The sequence below is a fragment of the Sturnus vulgaris genome, chromosome 8, assembly GCF_052056855.1.
Source record: "Sturnus vulgaris isolate bStuVul1 chromosome 8, bStuVul1.hap1, whole genome shotgun sequence".
Taxonomy (NCBI): domain Eukaryota; kingdom Metazoa; phylum Chordata; class Aves; order Passeriformes; family Sturnidae; genus Sturnus; species Sturnus vulgaris.
Genome location: NC_142250.1, coordinates 37,246,751 through 37,271,771, shown reverse-complemented (window position 1 = coordinate 37,271,771; position 25,021 = coordinate 37,246,751). Strand labels below are relative to the sequence as shown.

Below are 25,021 nucleotides of genomic sequence, written 5' to 3'. Positions count from 1 at the left end.
AATGCCAAAAGGAGGTGCCTGGAGGAGCAGGAGCTCCCTCCCTGCTGGCTCAGCGCTGCTCTCTCTGTGAGCTCCAGCCCATTGCAAGGGAGGGACAGGCTGGGAATTAAGAAGAATTTTTTCACAGAAAGAAGAATAAAGAATTGGAATTCTGTGCCTGGGGAGGGGTGCAGTCACCATCCCTGGATGTGTTTATAAAATCCTGGATGTGGCACTGGGTGCCCTGGGCCACTTGAGGGGTTGGGGCTGGGTTGGACTCGATGATTTTGGAGGTCTCTTCCAACCCCAAATTCTGTGAATTCTCGGATTTTCTAAGGCCTGTCTCTACATAGCACACAGCATTATTATTTCTTGACCTTGCATCTTTAACTCCCTTGCATTTCCCCATCCTGAGATTTGCTTGCACGCAGCTTTCTGAGAGTTTTCTACCTTTTCCATTTCCCACAGTTTAACACCCTCCTGGCACCCCGAGCGATTCAGAGGACAAAGTGTTACCGTGTGCAGCATCCTGCTGCTTCCAGCTCGTTTCAGTGGAATCCATCAGGCAAAAGCTTGGGGCTGTTTGGGAGCAGGGGCTGCAGGCAGAGATCGTTTCTCACTAAAAAGAGACAATTTCATTCCACTGCAGCCTCTCCTGCTCCATCCCTTCCACTGTGACACCTTTGAACTGCTCACAGGCAAAGCACAGGAGGGCAAGAAAAAGATTCAATATGAAAATGTCAGTTTTTTTCTTCTTCTAAACAATGAATCCTAAACTTCAGCATTTTAAGAAATCTGTCCTGCCACGCTGGAGTGTGAAGGACTGAATTCATTTCCTGTTCTCCCTCTGAAGAGACCAGAACGAAGTGATTCTATCAAATCCACCCCTGTCCCACTTTCCATTATCCCAGGTTGTTCCAAACCCTCCAGCCTGGCCGTGGACACTGGCAGGGATGGGGCAGAGCCATTTCTGCAGTTTGAAAACCTTGGCAGCCCCTTGGGGCAGAGGATTCCCCTCCGTGAGCCCCCTGCTCCTCTCTCAGAGCTTCCTACCAGAACTGCCCTCTCAGCGCTCATCCTCAGTAAAAACCGAGATCTTCTGCCTCAAATTTGTTGGCTAATTGCATTTTCTCATTATCCTCCCATCACTCTGGGTGCCAGCAAAGCGTCCAGGTTGTTTCCACGGGGTGTAAAGTTGGCAGAGAATAATGGAGATGCCACGGCTCATCCCAGAACTGATACTGCCATCCCATAATCTGCTTTTTTTGGGTGCTCTCAGAGCCTGGGGATGTGCTCAGAATGGTGACACCGCTCTGCTGCTGCAAGGGGAACGCTGGGAGGTGCTTCCCACCCCAGCACTGCCACCAAAGCCACCTTATCAAATAATCGGCACGCTTCGATTTTCCCGAGGAAAGCGGCGACAAACGGCCGGGATTTGGGGGCACAGGGAATTCTGCACATCCCTGCCAAAACCACGGGCACAACTCTTCCCTTCCACATCCTCCAAAGCCACGGAATTCCACCCTGCTCTGAGTTGGAAAGGACCTTCCAGCTCACCTCGTGCTGCGGGCAGGGAGCCTTAAAAATCCGCTTTAAAAACGATGTGTACAATGCAACCTCTTCAGTTCAGACGTAGAAGGGAAACTCCGGGTGATTTTTTTTTTGCCCTCTGCAGGTGTAAGAAATCCTTTCCCGGCGTGTTTTTCCCGCTGAACATCAGCGGTGATGGCACTGACGCGATTTACAGCGACAGCATTTACACGAGCTCCCGACTCCCCAAACTCCTCCCGCGCACACAAAGCTCCATCTAGCGTCACACAGGAATATTCCCGGGGAAAAAAAAAAAAAAAAAAAAAAAAAAAAAAAAAAGAGGAAAAGCAGGGGAAAGCCACTTGATAACAATTACTAGGGGGGTTTAGCTGCCCAGGGAAAAAAAAAATTAAAAATAAAAAAAATAAAGAAGAGTTTCCTGCCGTGCTTTGCAATGCAGCTCCAAAGCAGGTGAAGAGCAGATCTTCCATCCTGGCTTTGGAAAAGGGAGGGACAGGACACAGGGAATTGTTTCCCATTGCCAGAGGACAGCGCTGGATGGGATTTTGGGCAGGAATTGTTCCCTGGCAGGGTGGGGATGGAATTCCCAGATTTGCTGTGGCTGCCCCTGGATCCCTGGCAGTGCCCAAGGCCAGGTTGGACATTGGGACAGTGGGAGGTGTCCCTGCCATGGCTGGGGTGGCTCTGGGTGGGATTTCGGATCCCTCCCAACCCAAACCAGTCTGGGATTCTCTGATGGCTCACACAGACCCATGAATTCCGTAATTCCCCCAAAGTCTGCCCTGTATCCAACCCTGGAGCCAAATCCAAGAGGAACCTGTGCAGAGCTCGGGGGGCAGAGCTGGGCAGCCAGGCTGGGACCCCACAGGAGCCCGAAATCCCCGAGAGTTTGAATCGTCCTGACAGCTCCAGTCTGCCCAGTGGGAGCATTCCCAGTTTAACCCAAACCTTGCCAGGGCCACGAAAGCCTCAACTCCTGCCCTTTCCTTCAGAGGCACCCGTGACACCCCCGGGGGTTCAGAGCTGCTCCCTGGGAACACTCAGACTGAGCAGCGGCTGTTATCCCGGGACAGGATTCCCGGCCCCGCTATCCTATTATCCCGGGACAGCATTCCCAGCCCCATTATCGCTCTATCCCATCATCCCACAATCCTGGGGCAGAATTCTCTATCTCGTTACCCCTCAATCTCATTATCCCGGGACAGCATTCCCAGCCCCGCTATCCCATTATCCCTCAATCCCGTTATCCCGGGACAGCGTTCCCAGCCCCATTATCCCGGGACAGCATTCCCAGCCCCGTTATCCCATTATCCCTCAATCCCGTTATCCCGGGACAGCATTCCCAGCCCCGCTATCCCATTATCCCTCAACCCCATTATCCCGGGACATCATTCCCAGCCCCATTATCCCTCCATCCCGTTATCCCGGGACAGCATTCCCAGCCCCGCTATCCCATTATCCCTCCATCCCGTTATCCCGGGGCAGCATTCCCAGCCCCGTTATCCCGCGCTCCGCGGTGTGCAGCGCCGCCCCGTGGCCATTCCCGGTACTGCCGCCGGCAGGAAAATCCCCGGGGTTGAGTTTTTCCCTCAAATCCCGGGCTCGCCACCCGGCGAGAATCCTGGATGTGAACAAAGCTCCATTCCCGTCCTCCCGCTGGGAATCCCTGTAGAGAATCCTGGAAGTGAATCCCAGCTCCATTCCCGTTCTCCCGCTGGGAATTCCCAGCTCCATTCCCTTTCTCTGTATAGGAATTCCCAGCTCCATTCCGGTTCTCCCGCTGGGAATTCCCTGTAGAGAATCCTGGAAGTGAATTCCCGGCTCCGTTCCCGTTCTCCCGCCGGGGAATTCCCGGCTCCGTTCCCGTTTTCTCTATGGGAATTCCCGGCTCCGTTCCCGTTTTCTCTATGGGAATTCCCGGCTCCGTTCCCGTTCTCCCGCCGGGGAATTCCCGGCTCCCGTTCCCGTTTTCTCTATGGGAATTCCCGGCTCCGTTCCCGTTCTCCCGCTGGGAATTCCCTGGGCTCTGGCTCACAGGGACCCCTCCCAGCCCACTGGTGATGGCAGAGCTGGAATTCTGGGATGGCGCAGGGATTTAGGAACCCTGGGCTGGCAGTGGGGTTGAGGCTTCCCTGTGCTGACATCTCTGTCTCCCCTTTCCTGATTTTTTTTTTTTAGCTCAATTCCAGCAGTTTTCCCGGCTCGGGAGGGGACAGGGACATGCCCGGAGTGACACCAACCCTGGGACAGCCCCGGGGACGAGGGGAGTCACAAAAAAATACTTCTTTAACCAAAAAAAACTCCTTTAACCCCCAAAAAAACTCTAACCCAAAACAAAGCTACTTTGACCCAAAAAAGCTCCTTTAAAAAAAAAGCTCTTTTAATCCCAAAAAAACTCCTTTAACCCAAAAAGAAGCTCCTCTAACCCCCAAAAAAGCTTCTTTAAACCCCAAAAAAGCTCCTTTAACCCCATGTCCCCTGACCGTCCTTCAAATCCCCCAAATCTCACCCAAACCTCTTCCCTGGAATGAAAACTCAAAGGAAAAACAAGTCCCTGTTTCCCCCCTTTTTATCTCAGCCCCATGAAATGAAATCCCAATTACTCCCCATGAAATACCCAATTAAAATCATCACCTAACCCAAATTTCCCCATTAAACACCCCCTAATTACAATTATTATCTAACCCCAATTTCTCCTCGGCCCAGCACAATCCCTCAATCAATGCTCACTTGCTGCCAGGTGAATTTTTAATTTAAATCCCAGGTTTTGCATCCCTGATCCCAGCCAGGTTCCAGTACCCTTAAAAACCTGGAATATTCCATGGGGGTTTGAGGGAATTTCTCATCCCAGCACCGAGGAGGTGACAATTACCTGTTAAGTGAAATTATTTCATGTATTTATTAGCACAGAGTTTAATCATTGACTGTTCCTCTCTTCATCATCCTCAGGAATAGTTTGGGGTTTTTTTGTTTTTTTTTTCTCTCTAATATCCCAATATCAAAGTGCAGGGAAAAAAATAATCCAGATGAAATTAGGACAAGCAAGGGAAATATTTCAAAATAAGGAGGGAAATAGAAACGAGGATGGAACTGCAGCCACAGCTTCTCTGGGCACCCACAAAATTTTCCTTCCTTCCCAATATCCAATACTGGAATAAATAAAAAAATACAAATTTTCAGGAATCAACTGCTATCCCCTGCTGCTCTGTTGCCTATAAATCCATTAACAGGACTCCATAAACCCCAAATAAATTCCACTGCACCGAATTCTGAAGGAAAACTAAATAGCATTTGGTAGTTAGTATTTAATTAAAGCTTCTTACTCCTTATTTCACCACAGGGATGCTACGTTTTGCTGTAATAAATTATTTTTTTTCCTCCTGACAGCTACCTGAATGCATTTGCAATTCACTTAAGAGGATTAATTAAGGCTTGTTTTCACGACAAGTATTTTCTTTTAAAGCAATTAAAATCAGGTTTAAACTTATAACATGTATTTGATAGCAATTACTAAAACTAATCCCAGAAAATTAAATATCCATCCCTAGGAATCCTCTAACACAGGGAAGGAATTGTTTCCCTGCAGCCAAACTTTTCCAGGTTGGGATAAACTTAAAATCAGGTTTGGTTTAAATTTTAGGAACTGGATTATCAGGTTGGGATTAATTTAACACCAGGTTTAGTTTAGGTTCTAAGGCTTGGATTATATTTAGAATTTAAGGAAAAAAAAGCCCCAAATTTGCTCCCAAAACTTCCCAAGCTGCTCCTGAAGGTCTTGCAGGCACCTCTGGAAAAGTCAATCCTGGTCCCTCCTGACCAGCAGAGATTTCTCCAAGGATTTTGTGACCTGGAATTGAGCCAGACTCAGGCACAGAAATTCCAAATTCCATCCCCAGCACTGAGGATCCCTGAGGGTTCACCAACACTTCCAAAACCCCTTAAACATCCCCCAAAAACCCCAGGTTCAGGACTCAGCACCCCAAATTAGCAATTACTGCTCAAAAACCAATTAAACATTCCCCCAAACCCCCCAGGTTCATGACTGAGCACCCCTAATTAATAATTAGTGCTCAATAAACCAATTAAACATTCCCTAAACCCCCAAGTTTAGGACTGAGCACCCCTAATTAGTAATTAGTGCTCTAAAACCCCTTAAACATTCCCCTAAAAACCCCAGGATCATGTCTGAGCACCCCTAATTAGTAATTAGTGCTCCCACTTAACGAGCAGCTCAGGAGGAATTCCCTAAAGCCGTGATCCCCAAGTGATTTTCTTGCTCATTAAATCTGGAAACAATTAATGGGGGCAGCAGAAGGTGCTGGATGCTCCATTAATATTCCCCTAATGAGCTGAGCCCCAAAAAAAAACCAACCCAGATCCAGTTTCACCTTCAGGAATTCTGGGATGGAAAATATGGAATAATGAGATCATGGAATAATGAGATCATAAAATCATGAAATCATGGAATAATGAAATCATTAAATCATGGAATCATCATGGAATAATCATGGAATAATCATGGAATAATGAAGTAATAGAATAATTAAATAATGGAATAATGGAATCATAAAATCATGAACTAATGAAATAATGGAATAATTAAATAATGGGATAATGGAATAATGGGAATCATGGAATAATTAAATAATGGGATAATGGAATAATTAAATAATGGAATCATGAAATAATGGAATCATGAAATCATGAAATAATGGAATCATGAAATCAAGGAATAATGGGATAATGGGATAATGGAATAATGGAATCATGGAATCATAAAATCATGAACTAATGAAATAATGGAATAATTAAATAATGGGATAATGGAATAATGGAAAAATTAAATATGGGAATAATGGAATAATTAAATAATGGAATAATGGAATCATAGAACGATGAACTAATTAAATAATGGAATAATTAAATAATGGGATAGTGGAATAATTAAATAATGGAATCATAAAATCATGAAATAATGGAATAATGGAATCATAAAATCATGAACTAATGAAATAATAAAATCATGGAATAATGGAATCATGAAATAAAGAAATCCCAACACCCCAAATGCTGGAGCAGTGAATTTTAATTGACCTTTTTGTTTTCTGCACTCAAACTCTTTTCATACACAGAATATTTTGATTTATTTCCCGCCTCCTTTCCCTCCTGATGCTCCCCAGGGCTGAAATTGTTTCTCCAGGTGAATTTTGAACTGGGAATTTATTCCAGGGATTTCTCTTTCCCATTAATTCTCCCCTTTCAGCACAGGCAGCAATTCCCCATTTTCCTTCAGCTCCTGAAAGACACAAAATGCAGAAATTATGGATTTTTTTGGGATTATCCAAGGGGATTCCAGCAGGGAATGCATTGGTGCCTCACTAGAGATTTAATCAAATAATTCAATTCTTTATTTAGTAAATAAATATTAATATTTAGGGAAAAAAAATAATCAAAATATTTCAGTGGGAAATCCCAGCCTGAAAGCTCAGCTTGGATCCTGGGTCTGCCCCCAGGTGGAATTCCAGGACATTTCAGAATATTCCAGAATATTCCAGGACCTTCCAGAATATTCCAGGACATTCCAGAACATTCCAGAATATTCCAGGACATTCCAGCAAATTTTCCCCAAGGATAAAACACCACCCATGGATGGAGTTTGTTGCTCCCACCCATAAAATCCAACAAGAAAATAAAATAAATGAAAATAAAATCATTAAAAAAAAAAATCAAATGCAAGGGAATCAAATGATTAAAAAAAAAATCAAATGCAAGGAAATCAAATGATTAAAGGAAATCAAATGAAAGGAAATCAAATGATAAAAAAAAATAAAATGCAAGGAAATAAAATGTAAGAAAATCAAATCATTAAAAAAAAATAAAATGCAAGGAAACCAAATGCAAGGGAATCAAATGCAATCATTAAAAAACACAACAAATTTCCTTTATCCCAGGAATGGTTTTTGGGAACGAAATAGAAAAAAAACCCAAATAACAAAACAAAACAAAATCAGGAGCAAAATTCAGGATGAGAAAAATGCAAAAAAAAAAAAAGGGAAAAAGGAGCTTTTCCCACTCATGGATTGGAGATTTCCAGCTCCTTTTCCCTGGGAATGCAGAGGATGGAGGGGAGAGAGGCAGGAAAATTCCCAGAAATTGAGATTTTCCTGGAATTCATTCCATCCCTACCTTGACAATGTCCAGGCCCCCCACCAGCTCCCCCTTGACATAGAGCTGGGGGAACGTGGGCCAGTTGGAAAAGGATTTCAGCCCCTGGCGCACCTGGAACGGCAAAATGGGGTCACTGGGATTACTGGGATTACTGGGAATTATTGGGGAATTATTGGGGAATTATTGGGGAATTATTGGGGAATTATTGGGGAATTATTGGGGAATTATTGGGGAATTATTGGGGAATTATTGGGGAATTATTGGGGAATTACTGGGGAATTATGCAAGAATTCTTGGGAAATTCTTGGGAAATTCTTGGGAAATTCTTGGGAAATTCTTGGGAAATTCTTGGGAAATTCTTGGGAAATTCTTGGGAAATTAATTATTCAAGAATTATTCAAGAATTATTCAAGAATTATTCAAGAATTATTCAAGAATTATTCAAGAATTATTCAAGAATTATTCAAGAATTATTCAAGAATTATTCAAGAATTATTCAAGAATTATTCTGGGGAATTCTTGGGGAATTATTCAAGAATTCTTGGGGAATTACTGGGGAATTCTTGGGGAGTTATTCGGAAATTATTTGGAAATTCTTCGGGAATTATTGGGGAATTATTCAGGAATTATCTGAGAATTATGTGGGAATTACTGGGGAATTATTCTTGGGGAATTATTCTTGGGGAATTATTCAAGAATTATTGAGGAATTCTTTGGGAATTCTTGGGGAATTATTCCTGGGAAATTCTTGGGAAATTCTTGAAGAATTATTCAGGAATTATTCTGGGGAATTATTCAAGAATTATTGGGGAATTACTGGGGAATTCTTGGGGAGTTATTTGGGAATTATTTGGAAATTCTTCGGGAACTATTGGGGAATTCTTTGGGAATTATTGGGGAATTATTCAGGAATTATTCTTGGGAATTATTCAGGAATTATTCTTGGGGAATTCTTTGGGAATTATTCAGGAATTATTCAAGAATTCTTGGGGAATTATTCTTGGGAATTATTCAGAAATTCTTTGGAAATTCTTTAGGGAATTTTTCTTGGGAATTCTTTGGGAATTCTTCAGGAATTCTTCTCGGGAATTCTTTGGGAATTTTTTGGGAATTGCAGCAGGAAATGAATCCACAGCAGGGAAAAGTTTTTTTACCTCCTCATCCTCCAGGATGTCAAAAGTTTCGTAATCCACGCTGGGAAAAAGAGAAAAAAAAATTAATTATTGCTATAAATTATAATTACATATTTTATATATTTCTATATTTCATATAAATGAAGGGTTATTTCTATTTATTCATATTGGAGGTTGGAAGAAATGCTCAAAAAAACAACAAAACCCCACAAAAATTGCAAAGAAACACCATGAAAATCTCAGCTATACCTCAAAAATTCTCCAAAAAAAATTGCTAAATCATCAAAGTTTTTTTAAAAATTATGTTCTCAAAAAAAAAAAATCAGTTTTAAAAAAAAATCCTCAAATTTCTCCAAAAAAATCCCTCAAAGTTCTAAAACCTCAAGATTTTTTTAAAAACCCTAAATATTCTCAACACTCCTCCAAATTTTCACAACCCCCAAAAATCTCGAAAAAAACCTCGAAATCCTTCCAAAAACCCTCAAAAAAATCTCACCAAAAGCACTAAAAAATTTTCAAAAAGACCCAAAATTTCCCCCCAAAAATCTCAAAATTTCTTAAAAGCCTTAAAAATTCCCCAAATCCCTCAAAAATCTCAGACACTGCAAAATCTTGAAATAAAAAACCCTCAAAATTCTTCAAAAAACCTTCAAAATTCTCACTAAAAAAAACTCAAAATTTTCACCAAAAATCCTCCAAAATTCCCCAAAATTCTGAATAAAAAACCCCATTACAAATCTTGAAAGAACCTTCAAAAATTCCCCCCCAAAAAATTCCCTCAAATAATCTCAAAAAACCCCATTAAAATTCTCCCTAAACCTTTCAATTGCTTGAAATCCTCTTTCAAAAATAAAAATTTACATTTAGGGGATTAATTCCACTCTTATTTCCTGCTGGATTTTTTATAAATATCCAATAAATTCAATATAAAATTCAAATTTTAACCCCAAACTTACCCCATTACTTACCCAGTGTTATTCATGATTTCTATGATTTGCTTGCTGAAACCACATTTTGCCATCTAAAATATAAAATAAAGATATTAAATATATTTATTTTTTTAATCCATGGAATTCCAGCCACAGTAATTCCCTTTTTTTTTTTTTTTTTTTTTTTGCTGGCCTTTAATTCCTTTTTCCATCCTTTTCTCTCCTGATTTTTTTCTGGATTTATGGAAAAAAAAATCTGTTTTATTTTGATTCCACATGATAATCAACTAGAATAAATAAGAATGGCAACTTGTTGTATTTATTGTCATTAATTTCATTATAATTTAACTAGGAACAATGGCAAATAATAAATAATTTAATTATAATGAATTAATAATTAATGCCCACTGCCAACTCTTCACATAAGCACAGGAAATAGCAATTTCAATTAATTAATTAATTGACAGGCATTAGAGATCTCTATTATCTATATTAATGGAAATCTCAAATAATTAGATAATATCCATAGAATCACCTAATATTTAGATAATTTTCATTAAAACATTGACTATTTATAGATAATATTCATAGAAATAATTAATGTTTAAATTGTATTCATAAAAATATTGAATATTTAGATAATATTCATTGAAATAGATACTATTTAAATAATAATCAACAATAATAAAAAAATGGTTTTATTCTGTTTTTATGTTTTATAAAAACACCAACTAAAAAGGTGAAGAACTTTTCCAGCAGCACTGACTGGAATTAAGGAAGAAGAAATTAAAAATTCAATTATTTTCTGTATTTCCCACGTTACCTGTTTGTTTCCCTTCATAAAGAGCATCACAGGAGCTTTGTTTATCAAAGATTTCAGCCTAAAAAAAAAAAAAAATTAAAAATATTTTGGTTATCAGCTCAAAAATGAGAAGTGAGGAATCTGCAGGAATTGCAGATAAGTAAAAATTAATTAAAAATATATTAATTAATATTAAAAATTAGTGACAATTTTCCCCCACCTGTCCTCCAGCTTTTGTGCCTTTGGGCAGATCGTGTCCAGCTCTCCTGAGGCCTCGAGCTCCTGGGGGAAAAAAAGGAAAAAATTAGGGGGAAAAATGAGGGGGGAAAAGGGGGAAAAATGAGGGGGGAAAAATGAGGGGGGAAAAATGAGGGGGGAAAGGGAAAAATGAGGGGGAAAAGCACAAGTAAGAGGTGGAAAAAGGACAAAAAAACGGTGGAAAAGGGACAAAAAGAGGCGGAAAAAAGGGACAAAAATGAGGTGGGAAAAGCACAAATAAGAGGTGGAAAAGGCACAAGAAAGAGGCAGAAAAATCAAAAAAATGAAGGGGAAAAGGCAAAAAAATGAGGGGGGAAAGAAAAAAATGAGGGGGGAAAAGCACAAATAAGAGATGGAAAAAGCACAAAAAAGAGGCAGAAAAAAGGCAAAAAATGAGGCGGAAAAGGTACAAAAAAGGTGGAAAAAGGTACATGAAAAGGTGGAAAAGGCACCAAAAAAAGGTGGAAAGGGCACAAAAAAAGGTGGAAAATGCACTAAAGAAGGCGGAAAAAGCATAAAAAAAGGTGGAAAAGGCACAAAAAGAGGCGGAAAAAGCACATGAAAAGAGGTGGAAAATGCACCAAAAAAGGCGGAAAAGACACAAAAAAGGTGAAAAAAGCACAAAAAAAGGTGGAAAAGGCACAAAAAAAAGGTGGAAAAAGCACAAAAAAAAGTGGAAAAGGCACATGAAAAGAGGAAGAAAAAGCACATTAAAAGGCGGAAAAAAGCATAAAAAAGAGGCGGAAAAGGCACAAATAAAGGTGGAAAAGGCACAAAAAAGGTGGAAAAAGCACAAAAAAAGTGGAAAAGGCACATGAAAAGAGGCAGGAGAAGCACATTAAAAGGCGGAAAAAAGCACAAAAAAGAGGCGGAAAAGGCACAAATAAAGGTGGAAAAGGCACAAATAAAGGTGGAAAAGGCACATGAAAAGAGGCGGAAAAAGCACATGAAAAGAGGCGGAAAAAGCACATGAAAAGGCAGAAAAAGCACAAGAAAAGGCACATTAAAAGCACAAGAAAAGGCACATAAAAAGCACATGAAAAGCACATGAAAAGCACATGAAAAGCCCATAAAAAGCGTGGCAGGGCAGCGGCGGCTCTGGGCACCTTGACGATGTCCAGGCCCCCGATGAGCTCCCCAGACACGTAGAGCTGAGGGTACGTGGGCCAGCTGGAGAACTCCTTGAGCCCCTGGCGAACTCCCTCGTCACAAAAAACGTCAAAGCTGCTGAAAGCCACGCCGTGCCTGCTCAGGATCTCCACCATCTGCTTGCTGAAGCCTGAAAAGGCAAATTAAATGGAATTTCAGCTGAGTTGTGCTCACCTGATGAGGTCCTAAATGGATTTTTTTTTTATCAATGGTCAGCTGCGGGTATATGGGTTAATAAAGTGTAGAAATGTAGGAACTGATAAAGCATGGAAATATATAAATGAATTAAATATAGAAACTTATAAAGCATAGAAATATATAAATGAATTAAACATAGAAACTTATAAAGCATAGAAATATATAAATGAATTAAACATAGAAACTTATAGAGCATAGAAATATATAAATAAACATAGAAACTAAGAGAGCACGGAAATATAGAAACAAATAAAACATAGAAACTTATAGAGCATAAAAATATAGAAACAAATAAGATATAGAAACTAATAGAGCATAGAAATATAGAAACAAATAACACAGGAATATATAAAGAAATAAAGCATAGAAACTAATAGAGCACAGAAATATATAAACAAATAAAATATAGAAACTTATAAAGCATAGAAATATATAAAGAAATAAAGCATAGTAACTTATAAAGCATAGAAATATATAAATAAATTAAACATAAAAACTTATAGAGCATGGAAATATAGAAACAAATTAAACATAGAAACTAATAGAGCATGGAAATATATAAACAAATAAAATATAGAAACTTATAGAGCATAGAAATATATAAACAAATAAAACATAGAGATATATCAAGAAATAAAGCATAGAAACTAATCAAGCATATTAATATATAAACTAATAACACGTATAAATATATAAACTAATAAAACATATAAATATATAAACAAAATTTATAAATATATAAGCATATTAAAACATACCAACATGCAAACAGATAAAAACATACAAACAAATAAAACATATGGACAAAGGAAACATTCACAAATAAAACATATAAAACCTATTCAAACAACATAAAAGGGCCAGAAATGTTTAATACGTGGTAATTATTTCATATGGTTTCTGTTTAGGTATTTATTATTGATTTATTTTTGTTAATTTATTACTGTTCTCACTGATTCAGCTTAAAAACTTGACTTTTACAAATATTTTCTACTTAAATTTTCTACTTCACTTTAGGAGCATCCTTCCCTGCCTCACCTAGAAGGCAAATATTTTTTTATTTCTTCAATTTTCAATGTTTTCCTGAGTGTTTAATGTTCTTTTCTCACCTCTCTTTTACCTTCCCACCATGTTTTATTTTCCTTGCTGACACATTTCCATAGGAACCCTCTCAGAGCCCAGTGTGGGTTTGTCTGGAGCCTCTCTAGTTCTGCTTACAGTGAATTATTTAATTTTTATTACAGAGCATCTTAATGTATGGCAGCCAATTAATAATTTTATTATGACCTACAGACTAATCAGAAATACTAACATTTCCATATTCATGGAATTATTCTTGAATCACAAAAAGTCAGTGTGTCACAGTTTAAGCTACAAGTTGTTTTTTTTAGTTTTCTTGCAGTGGAAAATTTTAAGATCTTTCTTTCTATCTGCAACTTGGCATTTTTGTTTGTCTGTAAAAACCTTTTTTGCTTGGTAAAAATATCTTTTGTTAGAGGTGGATTTATCCTTTGCTCTGAGTCATAAAATCCCCTTCCAACTCACTTGCTCTTTATTTTCTCAGTTATCCAGTAAAACTGCCTCAACAATTATTTTCTATATTAAAACTTAATTTTATTTCTATTCCTTCTTCAGATTCCACAGTCAAAAATCTGTTATACACACACACACATCTGTGAGATTTTCCTGTCAAATCCTTCTTTTTTTCCAACATCAAGGTGTTGCTGTTGAAACACATCATGACAGAAAGATTTCTATGAAAATGTTTCTATGAATTATAGGCAGGTGATTTTATTGAAGAGCTCTGGCAATCAGGGGTGCAGACCCAAATCTGAACATGGTTTTATATATATATATAAAAAGATGTTATATATATATTTATATATATATATATACAGATGATTTTATATATATAGGTGTATTTTAAAAATGTTTTTTTTTATATATATAGACATGTTTATATATATATATATACATGTTTTTTTATATATATATATGTAGAAAAAACATGGTTTTTATATATATGGACATGTTTATATATATATATACATAAATGTTTACATATATACTCATGCATGTTTATATACATATATATAAAAACATGGGGTTTTTAACATACATATAACTATATATTAATTATTAAACCCATATTCTTCTATTGCATACATTGATCTTATCCAACCATGAACTCTTGTAATTTTTATTACACCCCCCAAATATCCTTTCCATGATCCTTGTTAGGATTCCATCGTTTCTCATGATTCCTATTATGATTAAACAATAATTATATCCAATTCCCAAATAATGGTTACATTGAACAATCAGATCATTGATTACATGATGATTGTATGATGATCATATGATGATTACATGATGATCATTTGATGATTATTTGATGATCATATGATGATTATTTGATGATCATTTGATGATTACTTGATGATTACATGATGATCATTTGATGATTACATGATGATCATTTGATGATTACTTGATGATCATTTGATGATTACTTGATGATCACTTGATGATTACATGATGATCATTTGATGATTACATGATGATCACTTGATGATTACATGATGATCATTTGATGATTACTTGATGATCACTTGATGATTACATGATGATCATTTGATGATTACTTGATGATCACTTGATGATTACATGATGATCATTTGATGATTACTTGATGATCACTTGATGATTACATGATGATCACTTGATGATTACATGATGATCATTTGATGATTACTTGATGATCACTTGATGATTACATGATGATCATTTGATGATTACTTGATGATCACTTGATGATTACATGATGATCATTTGATGATTACTTGATGATCATATGATGATTACATGATGATCATTTGATGATTACTTGATGATCACTTGATGATTACATGATGATCATTTGATGATTACATGATGATCACTTGATGATTACATGATGATCACTTGATGATTACATGATGATCATTTGATGATTACATGATGATCATTTGATGATTACATGATGATCACTTGATGATTACATGGTGATCATTTGATGATTACTTGATGATTATTTGATGATCATTTGAAGATCACTTGATGATTATTTGATGATCACTTGATGATTACATGATGATCATTTGATGATTACTTGATGATCACTTGATGATTACATGATGATCATTTGATGATTACTTGATGATTATTTGATGATCATTTGAAGATCACTTGATGATTATTTGATGATCATTTGATGATCACTTGATGATTACATGATGATCATTTGATGATTACTTGATGATCACTTGATGATTACATGATGATCATTTGATGATTACTTGATGATTATTTGATGATCATTTGAAGATCACTTGATGATTATTTGATGATCATTTGATGATCACTTGATGATTACATGATGATCATTTGATGATTACATGATGATCATTTGATGATCACTTGATGATCACTTGATGATCATATGATGATTATTTGATGATCACATGATGATTATTTGATGATCATTTGATGATCATATGATGATTATTTGATGATCACATGATGATCATTTGATGATTATTTGATGATCATATGATGATTACATGATGATCATTTGATGATCACATGATGATCATTTGATGATCATATGATGATTATTTGATGATCACATGATGATTATTTGATGATTATTTGATGATCATTTGATGATCACATGATGATTACTTGATGATCACATGATGATTATTTGACGATCATTTGATGATCATTTGATGATCATATGATGATTGTGAAGGTGTGGCTCCACATGATGAAGAAACAAACCAAGCTCAATATTGGTTCCCAGGGCCCAGTTCCCTTTCCCAGCCTTCCCAGACTTTCCTTTCCACCCCCTGAATGTACTGAATACAATTCCCAAGATTTTTAGGACCATTTTTAACCCTGTGCTGTCCGTGCCATCACTTCCACACCAACACCTCCAGGAGCCCTTTGGCTGAGCACAGCACTTTGGGGACACATCCCCCCCGAAACAGAAAGAACTGGGGAAAAGCTGCCAAAAAAAAAAAAAAAAAAAAAAAAAAAAAAAAAAAAAAAAAAAAAAAAAGAGAGAGAAATTCCGTGATGTGCTCACCACAGCGAGGCTCCTTGGGAGAGCCCTTCATGAAGAGCATGCAGGGGGCAGAGTTGATGAGCTTCTTGAGGCGGGCATGCAGCTGTTCCTGGGCACAGCTGGCAGGGCTGGGCACGGGGCCGGCTCCAGCTGCGTGCCGCTGCACCTTCTGTGTCAGCTCGGGGGCGTGAGCTCCATCCAGCCTGTCCACCTTCTGGGAGTTCTGCAGGGACACGACACAGCCCCCAGTGCACGGGGGGTGAAAACACAGCTCTGAGTGCACAGGGGGTGAAAATACAGCTCTGAGTGCACGGGGGGTAAATTAAATAACACAGCCCCCAGTGCACAGGGGGGTAAAAACACAGCCCCCAGTGTACAGGGGGTAAAAACACAGCCTTCAATCCAGTACAGATCAAAACCACAACAGACCAACAAACACAGCCCTCAGTGCAGCATGGACCAAAAAATACAGCCCTGAGTGAAGCAAGGGGCAAAAATACAGCCCTGAGTGCCCAGGGGGTAAAAATACAGCCCCAGTGCACAGGGGGTAAATAACACAGCACTCAATCCAGCATGGACCAAAAAACACCATGGACAAAAAAATACAGCCTTCAGTGCAGCATGTAGTAAATAACACAATGGACCTAAAAACACAGCCTTCAATCCAGCATGAACAAAAAAAAAAACCAACCCTCAATCCAGCATGGACCAAAAACCACAGCAAACCCAGCCAGCTAAGCCCAGCTTTGCAAGGAGGGGCTGCATCCTCGTGCCTTTCTGGTGGTGTTAATGAAGCCTTAGGGATTTCAGCTTTTCTCTTTTTCTCCTGTACTGCATTAGTGCATAACTCTGAAGTGAAGTGAAATGTAGTTAACCTAATCCTCACATTTTGGTCAGACAAAATCGTTCCTCTAAGCCTGAAACTCAAGGAAACTCTACAGCCTCAGGCCCTGAAAAGTACAAATAAAAGTGAATTATGGGGGAGTGAACTGGGGGTAAATGGCTTCATTACCTGGAGCTGTAATTGGAGCATTAACCCTGATATGTAAATGGACCAAAGTTTCAATTGTCTGAAAAATTCCTGATTTGTCCACCTTGGGTGCAGCCTCTGAGGCTTCTGACTGCCCAAGGTGGATGTACTGAAGGCCTTAAATAAATCCCCAATTTATTCTCTTAACCTTGTCCAGCCTCTCTTCTAGGGAGCCACTCCAAGGCACCAGGAACAGCAACAAGTTTGCCTCTAGAATGACTTATTAAAGAAAATATTGTCAGTTTTATCATCACAGGCAAACAGCACCCAAACAGAATTGTTATTCCTATTATTACCATATTTACTTGTTTTTATTTTCCCAGCTACAACACAAAGAAACGTTGCTCTAAGTTTTTTGACCCAAGTACAACAAGTAAAATAAAAACTATATATGAATCCCAAAGCACTTAAGGAAGCCCTGAAATATTCCATATAAAGTGCAAAAACCATTTCTATCTCCATTTTTAGGTTCCAGTGGATAGACTTCAATCAGTTACAGAGATGTTTCACTGAGAAAGCTCCTAAGGTTCAGCTAGAGTAATACAAAAGTGTAAGTATTAAGAGTCCACATGGATTCTATTTTCTTTTAAATCCATTTTCTCTTAAACTCATTTCCTCTTAAACCCATTTCCTCTTACCTTAAAGAACAAGAATGTTGGAACAGAACTAATTCCATATTTTTCAGACACTTCAGGCACAGCCTCAGCTTCCAGCTAAAAACAAAACCAAAAGAGAGAAAAAAAAAAAAAAAAAAACCCCGGATTATTTTTCATAATCTTCTTTAAAGTTTCACTGTGAGTGTCAATCCTGGAATGCTCTCCCTGGCATTTTATACATTTAAACAGGATCTGCTGCTGAAGTTTGTGAGATATTTACATTTAAATGAGACTCTCTGGGCTGCCTGGCACCCACTGAACCTCCACGGTGTCAAAGCAGGTTCAGAGGTTTTTATTTTGTTGCACATTCCAGAAGACGCCCGGAGGCTGCCAATAAAATCTCGGGTGCACTCCTGACCTGGGAAATTTTCAATCCTGTGCAGCTCCTGCTATATTGGAACCCATCAATCACTGCCCCCAGTTATGTCCCCATCACAGAGGTGTTTTTGTGTCCCTTTGGGGGGCTCTACATCACCCCTGACATCTGCAGCCTCCTGCAGACTGTGAGGGGTTCCTGCAAGCCACGGTGCTCAATTTGATTTTTAACTCCTGCAGGGCTGCTGAGTGCCCAGCCTGGGCTTACTCACTGCTCCCACTTTCCTCATGGAGGGATTTGCCAGGAAAATTTCTCTTAACTGGCTCAGATTTGGAGCTGCTCCAGCTACTCGGGTTCTTAATGAACCCACTAATTAGAGAGGCAAAGCAGGAGCATCAAAACTGAGCCCCAGCCTCCTCCCCCTGCAAATCACCATTGCAGCAGAATCAACTGAGAAACCACAGCTAGAAAATGAAAGCTTCCATTCAACTCAAATATAATTGAAAGAGAATAGATAATTCCAATTATTGATTCTTTTTCCAGAGGCACATGATGATTTATACCTCTAATATTCATTTTCTTTCCCAGCAAAATTTCCTGCTTGGATATTTATGTTCCACATAACACAGAACAGATTTCATTTTGTATTTGCTCTTACAGGCACAGCTTCCCAAAATGTGTTTTGTGAGTGTTTTGGGATGTGAACACACTCATTTCAACCAAACATCTCAGGGGGGTAACAGGTGCTTGCCAAGTCAAAGGCAGGCTGCATATTCTGGAATGCAAAAATCCCACCAAGAACTGCCAAAATCAAACCTATTCCTCTCTTCCCTCTAAAATATAGCAGTAAAATTCACCCAAGAATTTTCATCAGCTTATTTTCTCTAAGCAAGAACACCAAGAATATTAAAATTACTAGGAGGAGAGAAGTAAAGGGAAGGATGTGCCACTATCTTGGTTTTACAGCCCTGAATGACTTTGGAACCTCCTTATTAAAAAATAAATTACAGCAGAATAATAAAGGTCATAAGTAAATAATACAGGAATGATAAAAAGGCAACTGAGAGATTCCAGACTTTGTTGGGCTGAGTAAAGCTACTAAACTCTAGATAAAATTAAGCCTCTTGAATTTGCAATATGCTGAAAATTAGTCTTTTGAAGCTCTAAGTCATAAAATACCATTAAAATAATTCTGTCCTGTTTTACAAATATCAACTGAGAGGAATCATGGAAAAAAGAAAACCACACACACACATCCTAAAGGCTGGAAAAATCCCATTAAAATACTCACACACAGCTGGCTGCTCCATTGCTCCCTGCCCTCATCATCCCACAATTCATTAACCAGAGAAATTTGGTTTAAAAACCAACAGCACATGGATGAAGTGAATTCCTTTTTCCTTGCCCTGGATCTCAGTGGGATGTGCAGAGGGTGTCACAAAGCAGAGGGACAGCATTGCAGGGGCTGAATTCACCTTCCTGAAGGCTCATTTATTGGGAATTACTGGGAATCCTGAGAGCCCTTAACCAGTAACCAGGGCTGAACACCCTGGCACAGAGGGAGGTGTCCCTGCCATGGCAGGGGTGGCACTGGGTGGGTTTAGGGTCCCTTCCTACCCAGAGCATTCCAGGATTGCCTGAGCCCATCCTTGATATCAGCAGCACCTCTGGGATAACCCTGGATGGGTTTAGGGTCCTTTCCCACCCAAAACATTCCAGGATTCCCTGTCTGAGCCCATCCCTAATGGCAGAACACCTCTGGGATAACCCTGGATAGGTTTAGGGTCCTTTCCCACCCAAAGCATTCCAGGATTGCCTGTCCCTGACAGCAGCACCTCTGGGATAACCCTGGATGGATTCAGGGTCCTTTCCCACCCAAAACATTCCAGGATTGCCTGTCCCTGACAGCAGCACCTCTGGGGTTCCAGCTGTGAGAGGGCCATCAGAAATGTGAGCCCACAGAGACACTCCAAGAGGAACCTCCCCCTGTTTGGGCCCATTGCCCTCCCCCAGGGCTGGCCCCGTGCCAGGAGCTCACCTGCACAAAGGTGACCTGGCTGTGCTCCCGTGCCAGCGCTGCCATCACCTCGTTCATCTGCACACACTGAGGAGCCCACGGCGCCCAGAAATGGACCACCACCAGGGACCTGGGGACAGACAGACACACAGACAGCGCTGCTGGGGACAGACAGACACACAGACAGTGCTGCTGGGGACAGACACACAGACAGAGCTGCTGGGGACACACAGACAGATACAGAACTGCTGGGGACACACAGACAGAGCTGCTGGGGACACACAGACAGACAGAGCTCACTCCTGGGGACGGACAGACGGACAGACAGACAGAGCTCACTCCTGGGGACACACAGACTCACTCCTGGGAAAACTGCCCCACAGGAGCAGGATCCTGCAGTCACCCAGCCTGGGAAAAGCCTCCAGCACCGCAGCCAGGTGCCCCATGGCCACCTTGTCCCCAGCCCAGAGCCCCGAGTGCCACCTCCAGGATCTCCCTGGCCACTCCAGGGATGGGCACTCCATAAAAACCCGTCCCCACCACCTTCCCGACATTACAAAAATTAATAATTTCAGTAGAACCAGGACTTTTCCTTGCCCAGGAACACCGTGAGCCCAGCACTGCAGCACACACCCACCACACTGCAAGGTTCTTTTCCTGCTTTCTTTAGCTCCAACTCCTCATTCCAGCCCTGCTGGGATGTTTGGGATTGGTTCTACACAGCATTTAAAGGTGGGAGTAGAAATCCCATCACGCTGGGGACCAACATCTGGGATGCCAACAGTGCCAAGATTTTGGAATTTTCAATTCTGTTCACCATGTTTGCAGAGGTCAAACCCACCAGAGAATGGGAATAAGGAATTAAAGAGATAATGTATTAATGTTAATTTACTTAATAAAAGAGAGAAATCAAGTCACCCATCCCACAGCAGCCACTTCATGTCTTTTATTCCTAAAGAATGGAAGTTCATGCATGGGCAGCACAGCTGGAGCAGGTCCTGATCACACACCCTGGATGTTTTCACAAACTGGATTTCTCAATGACATTCTAGAAAATTCTGGTAGAAAAACAACAGAACAACTTTTCTTTTTTCCTCCAAGTCCTCAGTTTAAGTCTGTGCCCACAGCCTGGCCACAGGGATGGAGCACAGGACAAATCTTCACAGAATTATTTCATCCTCATCCCACCAGAGCCTGGTCCTTCCTTACCAACATCCAGCTGCAATATATTCATTTTTATCTTCAGGAAGAACCTATTTTAAATTCATTTGCACTATGGGTTTTGGAATTGTTTTGGTTTTGTGATTTTTTTTAATATAATTAATTCACAGAACAATTCAAATTTTGCAATTGAACTGCTCTCTGAGCACTTCAATTTCACCTTAAAAAAAAGTAAGAGTAATTGAAAACATTAAGAAAGATAAAAATAATGACTTAGAAAAATGAAGCACTTGAGTAATTCTAAACAAAGTGTTCCCTGCATTGAACCAAGGTTAAAAAAAAAAAGCTCCACTATTATACAGGTTATGACAAATCCCCAATTTTCTCTTTAAATATCAAGATTGACACTTCTGCTACAACACAAACTTACTGATAACTCGATGCAAGGAATGTCAATTTCCTGAAACAAGAAATCCTCTGAAACTAACGTGGAATTATAAATGTTGTTTTCAAAGGAAGCTGAGGAAGAGTTACCAGAATTCTCAACTCATCTTGGGTCCAAGAACATGGATAAAATAATCCATTCCTTTAGAGAGAAAATGGAATTATGTTCTGTGACAAAGGCAATGAGAAAATTACTGGTGGCTTTTTAAAAATAACCTTAAAACATTGTGTTTGTTCCTGAAGCCATTCTCATCTGAACACACGAGTTTCTTCTGTAATGTCCCTATAAAATAATCCAGCTGGAGCACAATTCCAGGAGGGAAAGAGGAAGTCCTGCAGCAAGTTTGGAAGAAATCCTGTTCCTTTTTCCCAGAGCCATCATTTAACAGCATTTCCTTCCAGCACACTTTTAATCACCTGTAAATCCGTGATTACAGAGGTGGTTACTGCAGCTCTTCCCTCCCAAAGCTGAACATGGCCATGGAATATTGGAATAAAAACACTGGGATTGTTCCAGGACAGGGCTGGGAACACCCTGGGACAGTGAAGGTGTCCCTGGATGAGCTTTCAGGTCCCAAACCAGGCTGGGATTGTAGGAAAAGCAGAGCCCTGTCATTAATCATTAGAGCACAAAACCAGATTAATGAGAGCCCTGGGCAGGAGATGAATAATTCAGAGTCACTTGTGTGACACTAAACACCCAAACGCTGCAGTTCCCACTGAAATGTCACTGCTGTTCCCACTGATGTCCCCATGGAAATGTCACTGCTGTTCCCAGTGATGTCCCCATGGAAATGTCACTGCTGTTCCCGTTCCCGTTCCCACTGCTGTTCCTGTTGAAGTGTCACTGCTGTCCCCACTGCAATGTCCTGCTGGTTTTGCTGACACCTTCCGCGGCTGGAGGACAATCCCAGCTCGCAGGGCACCTCTGGTTTATGGGATTTTTCGAGTCAATTCGCCCAATTTGGCCCCAAATTCCCCGCGGCAGGAGCAGCTGCAGGGTGGCACCGGCGACTGCTGAGCCAGGGGAACGCGGGGCGGGCAAACCCCGAGCCTAAACCGAGCCTAAACCGAGCCTAAACCGAGCCAAACCTGAGCTAAAGCCGAGCCTCTGCACAGTTTGGGGCTCGGTTTGTCTCCATTTTGGGGTTTTTTTATCTTCCCCGCGCAGCTTTCACCGAGCGCTGCGGCAGCACCGGCCCCTCCCGAGCTGTGCCCTGCGGGGACCCGGCAGGGGACACCGGGATGGCACCGGGGAATGGGACCCCGGGATGGCACCCAAAGAGGGGACACCGGGATGGCACCGAGGGATAGGCGCCGGGGATGGCACCCAAAGAGGGGACACCGGGATGGCAGCGGGGAATGGGTCACCGGGATGGCACCCAAAGAGGGGACACCGGGATGGCAGCGGGGAATGGGTCACCGGGATGGCACCCAAAGAGGGGACACCGGGATGGCACCAGGGATGGGTGACCGGGATGGAGCCCCGGAGATGGCACAGCGGGGACGGGACCCCCGGTAAGGGACTAAGGGACAAAGGAACGGGACCTGCCCTCCTCCCCCCGGTGTCCCCTCACCTGTCCGGCCGCTGCAGCAGCTGCTGGAACTGCTCGGCAGAGCCCGCGGCCGCCACCGCGCCCGCCATGGCCCGGCCGAGGGAGGGGCACGTGGTGTCACCGGGGGGGTCACGTGGTGTCACCAGGAGGGTCACGTGCATCCGCCCGGCTCACGCGCTTCCTCCCGTGTCATGTGATTCGCCGGTGTCACGTGTTTTAGCTGTGTCATGTGATTCTCCGCGTCACGTGTTCTACCGGTGTCACGTGTTCTCCCCGTGGCGCGTGACATCGCTGTCATGTGTCCTTCCGCGTCACGTGATCCACCACGCTCACGTGTTCTCCCTGTGTCACGTGTCCTCCCTTGTCCCTTGTGCCAGCCCGTCCCGTTCCAACGGGATCCCATTCCATTATCCCATCCCTGTATCCCATTATCCCATCCCATCCTATCCCATTACCCCATCCCAGTATCCCATCTCATTATCCCATCCCAGTATCCCATCCCATTATCCCATCCCATTATCCCATCCCAGTATCCCATCCCATTATCCCATCCCATTATCCCATCCCAGTATCCCATCCCATTATCCCATCCCTGTATCCCATCCCTGTATCCCATCCCAGTATCCCATCCCATTATCCCATCCCTGTATCCCATCCCTGTATCCCATCCCATTATCCCATCCCATTATCCCATCCCATTATCCCATCCCAGTATCCCATGAGCTGGGGTGCTCCAGGTCACGCCCAGCCTGGCCTGGAGTGCTCCCGAGCCTCCCAAATTTGCCATCTGTAAAATTCCCCTAAAAAACGCTGTTCTGGGCTGCTCCATCTCGGTCAGTGGGCAAGAAAAGAGATTTAATCCAGGTTTAATCGGGTTCTTCCATACCTGGGAAAACAAACCAAAAAAAATGGGATAACACTGCCAGGGATCCAGGGGCAGCCACAGCAAATCTGGGAATTCCATCCCCACCCTGCCAGGGAACAATTCCTAATTCCCAAATCTAGCCACTTTTACCTTAAAGCCATTCCCTGTGTCCTGTCCCTCCATCCTTGTCCCCAGTCCCTCTCCAGCTCTCCTGGAGCCCCTTTAGGCTCTGCCAGGGGCTCTGGGCTCTCCCTGGATCCTTCTCCTCTCCAGGTGAGCACCCCCAGGTGTCCCAGCCTGGCTCTGGGGCACTCCTGGAGCGTGTCCAGGTCCCCCTGGATGCCATCCCATCCTTCAGGGCTGTCACTGCACCCTCAGCCTGGTGTCACCTGCCCAGTGCCAGCCCTGCCACCATCCCCTCGTGTGTCCCCAGTGTCACTGGTCCCAGTACAGCCCCCACTGGTCACTGCTGGCCAGCAGCACTCGGAGCCAGTGACCCTCTGGAATGTCAGGCTGCTGCTCAGGATGACAAATTCCCATTTTTCTCTGCATTTTGCCAGGATATCCCATGGAAAAGAACGGGGGATGTTGTCAAGGTGAAATGAGATTCTCACCCTTGGAGCTCGCTGCCCATAAATCTGGAACCAGGATTACCCCAGCCATGGGAATTGCAGCGTGGATAAGAAGAGTGAATATTTATT

General features: G+C 41.5%; 1 protein-coding gene across 1 annotated transcript; it reads right to left on the bottom strand.

Annotated features, from left to right (window-relative positions):
• Positions 1 to 6,598: 6,598 nt before the first annotated feature.
• On the bottom strand, positions 6,599 to 23,665 carry GLRX3 (glutaredoxin 3). The gene is made up of 11 exons (XM_088169470.1): positions 23,477 to 23,665; positions 20,316 to 20,424; positions 17,944 to 18,018; positions 16,297 to 16,498; positions 11,927 to 12,099; positions 10,783 to 10,844; positions 10,584 to 10,641; positions 9,800 to 9,852; positions 8,853 to 8,892; positions 7,717 to 7,809; positions 6,599 to 6,826 (listed from the first exon to the last, which is right to left on the bottom strand). Exons 1-11 carry the CDS (start codon positions 23,614 to 23,616, stop codon positions 6,776 to 6,778), a joined length of 1,056 nt encoding a protein of 351 aa, XP_088025596.1. The 5' UTR covers positions 23,617 to 23,665; the 3' UTR covers positions 6,599 to 6,775.
• Between the last annotated feature and the right edge of the window lie 1,356 nt (positions 23,666 to 25,021).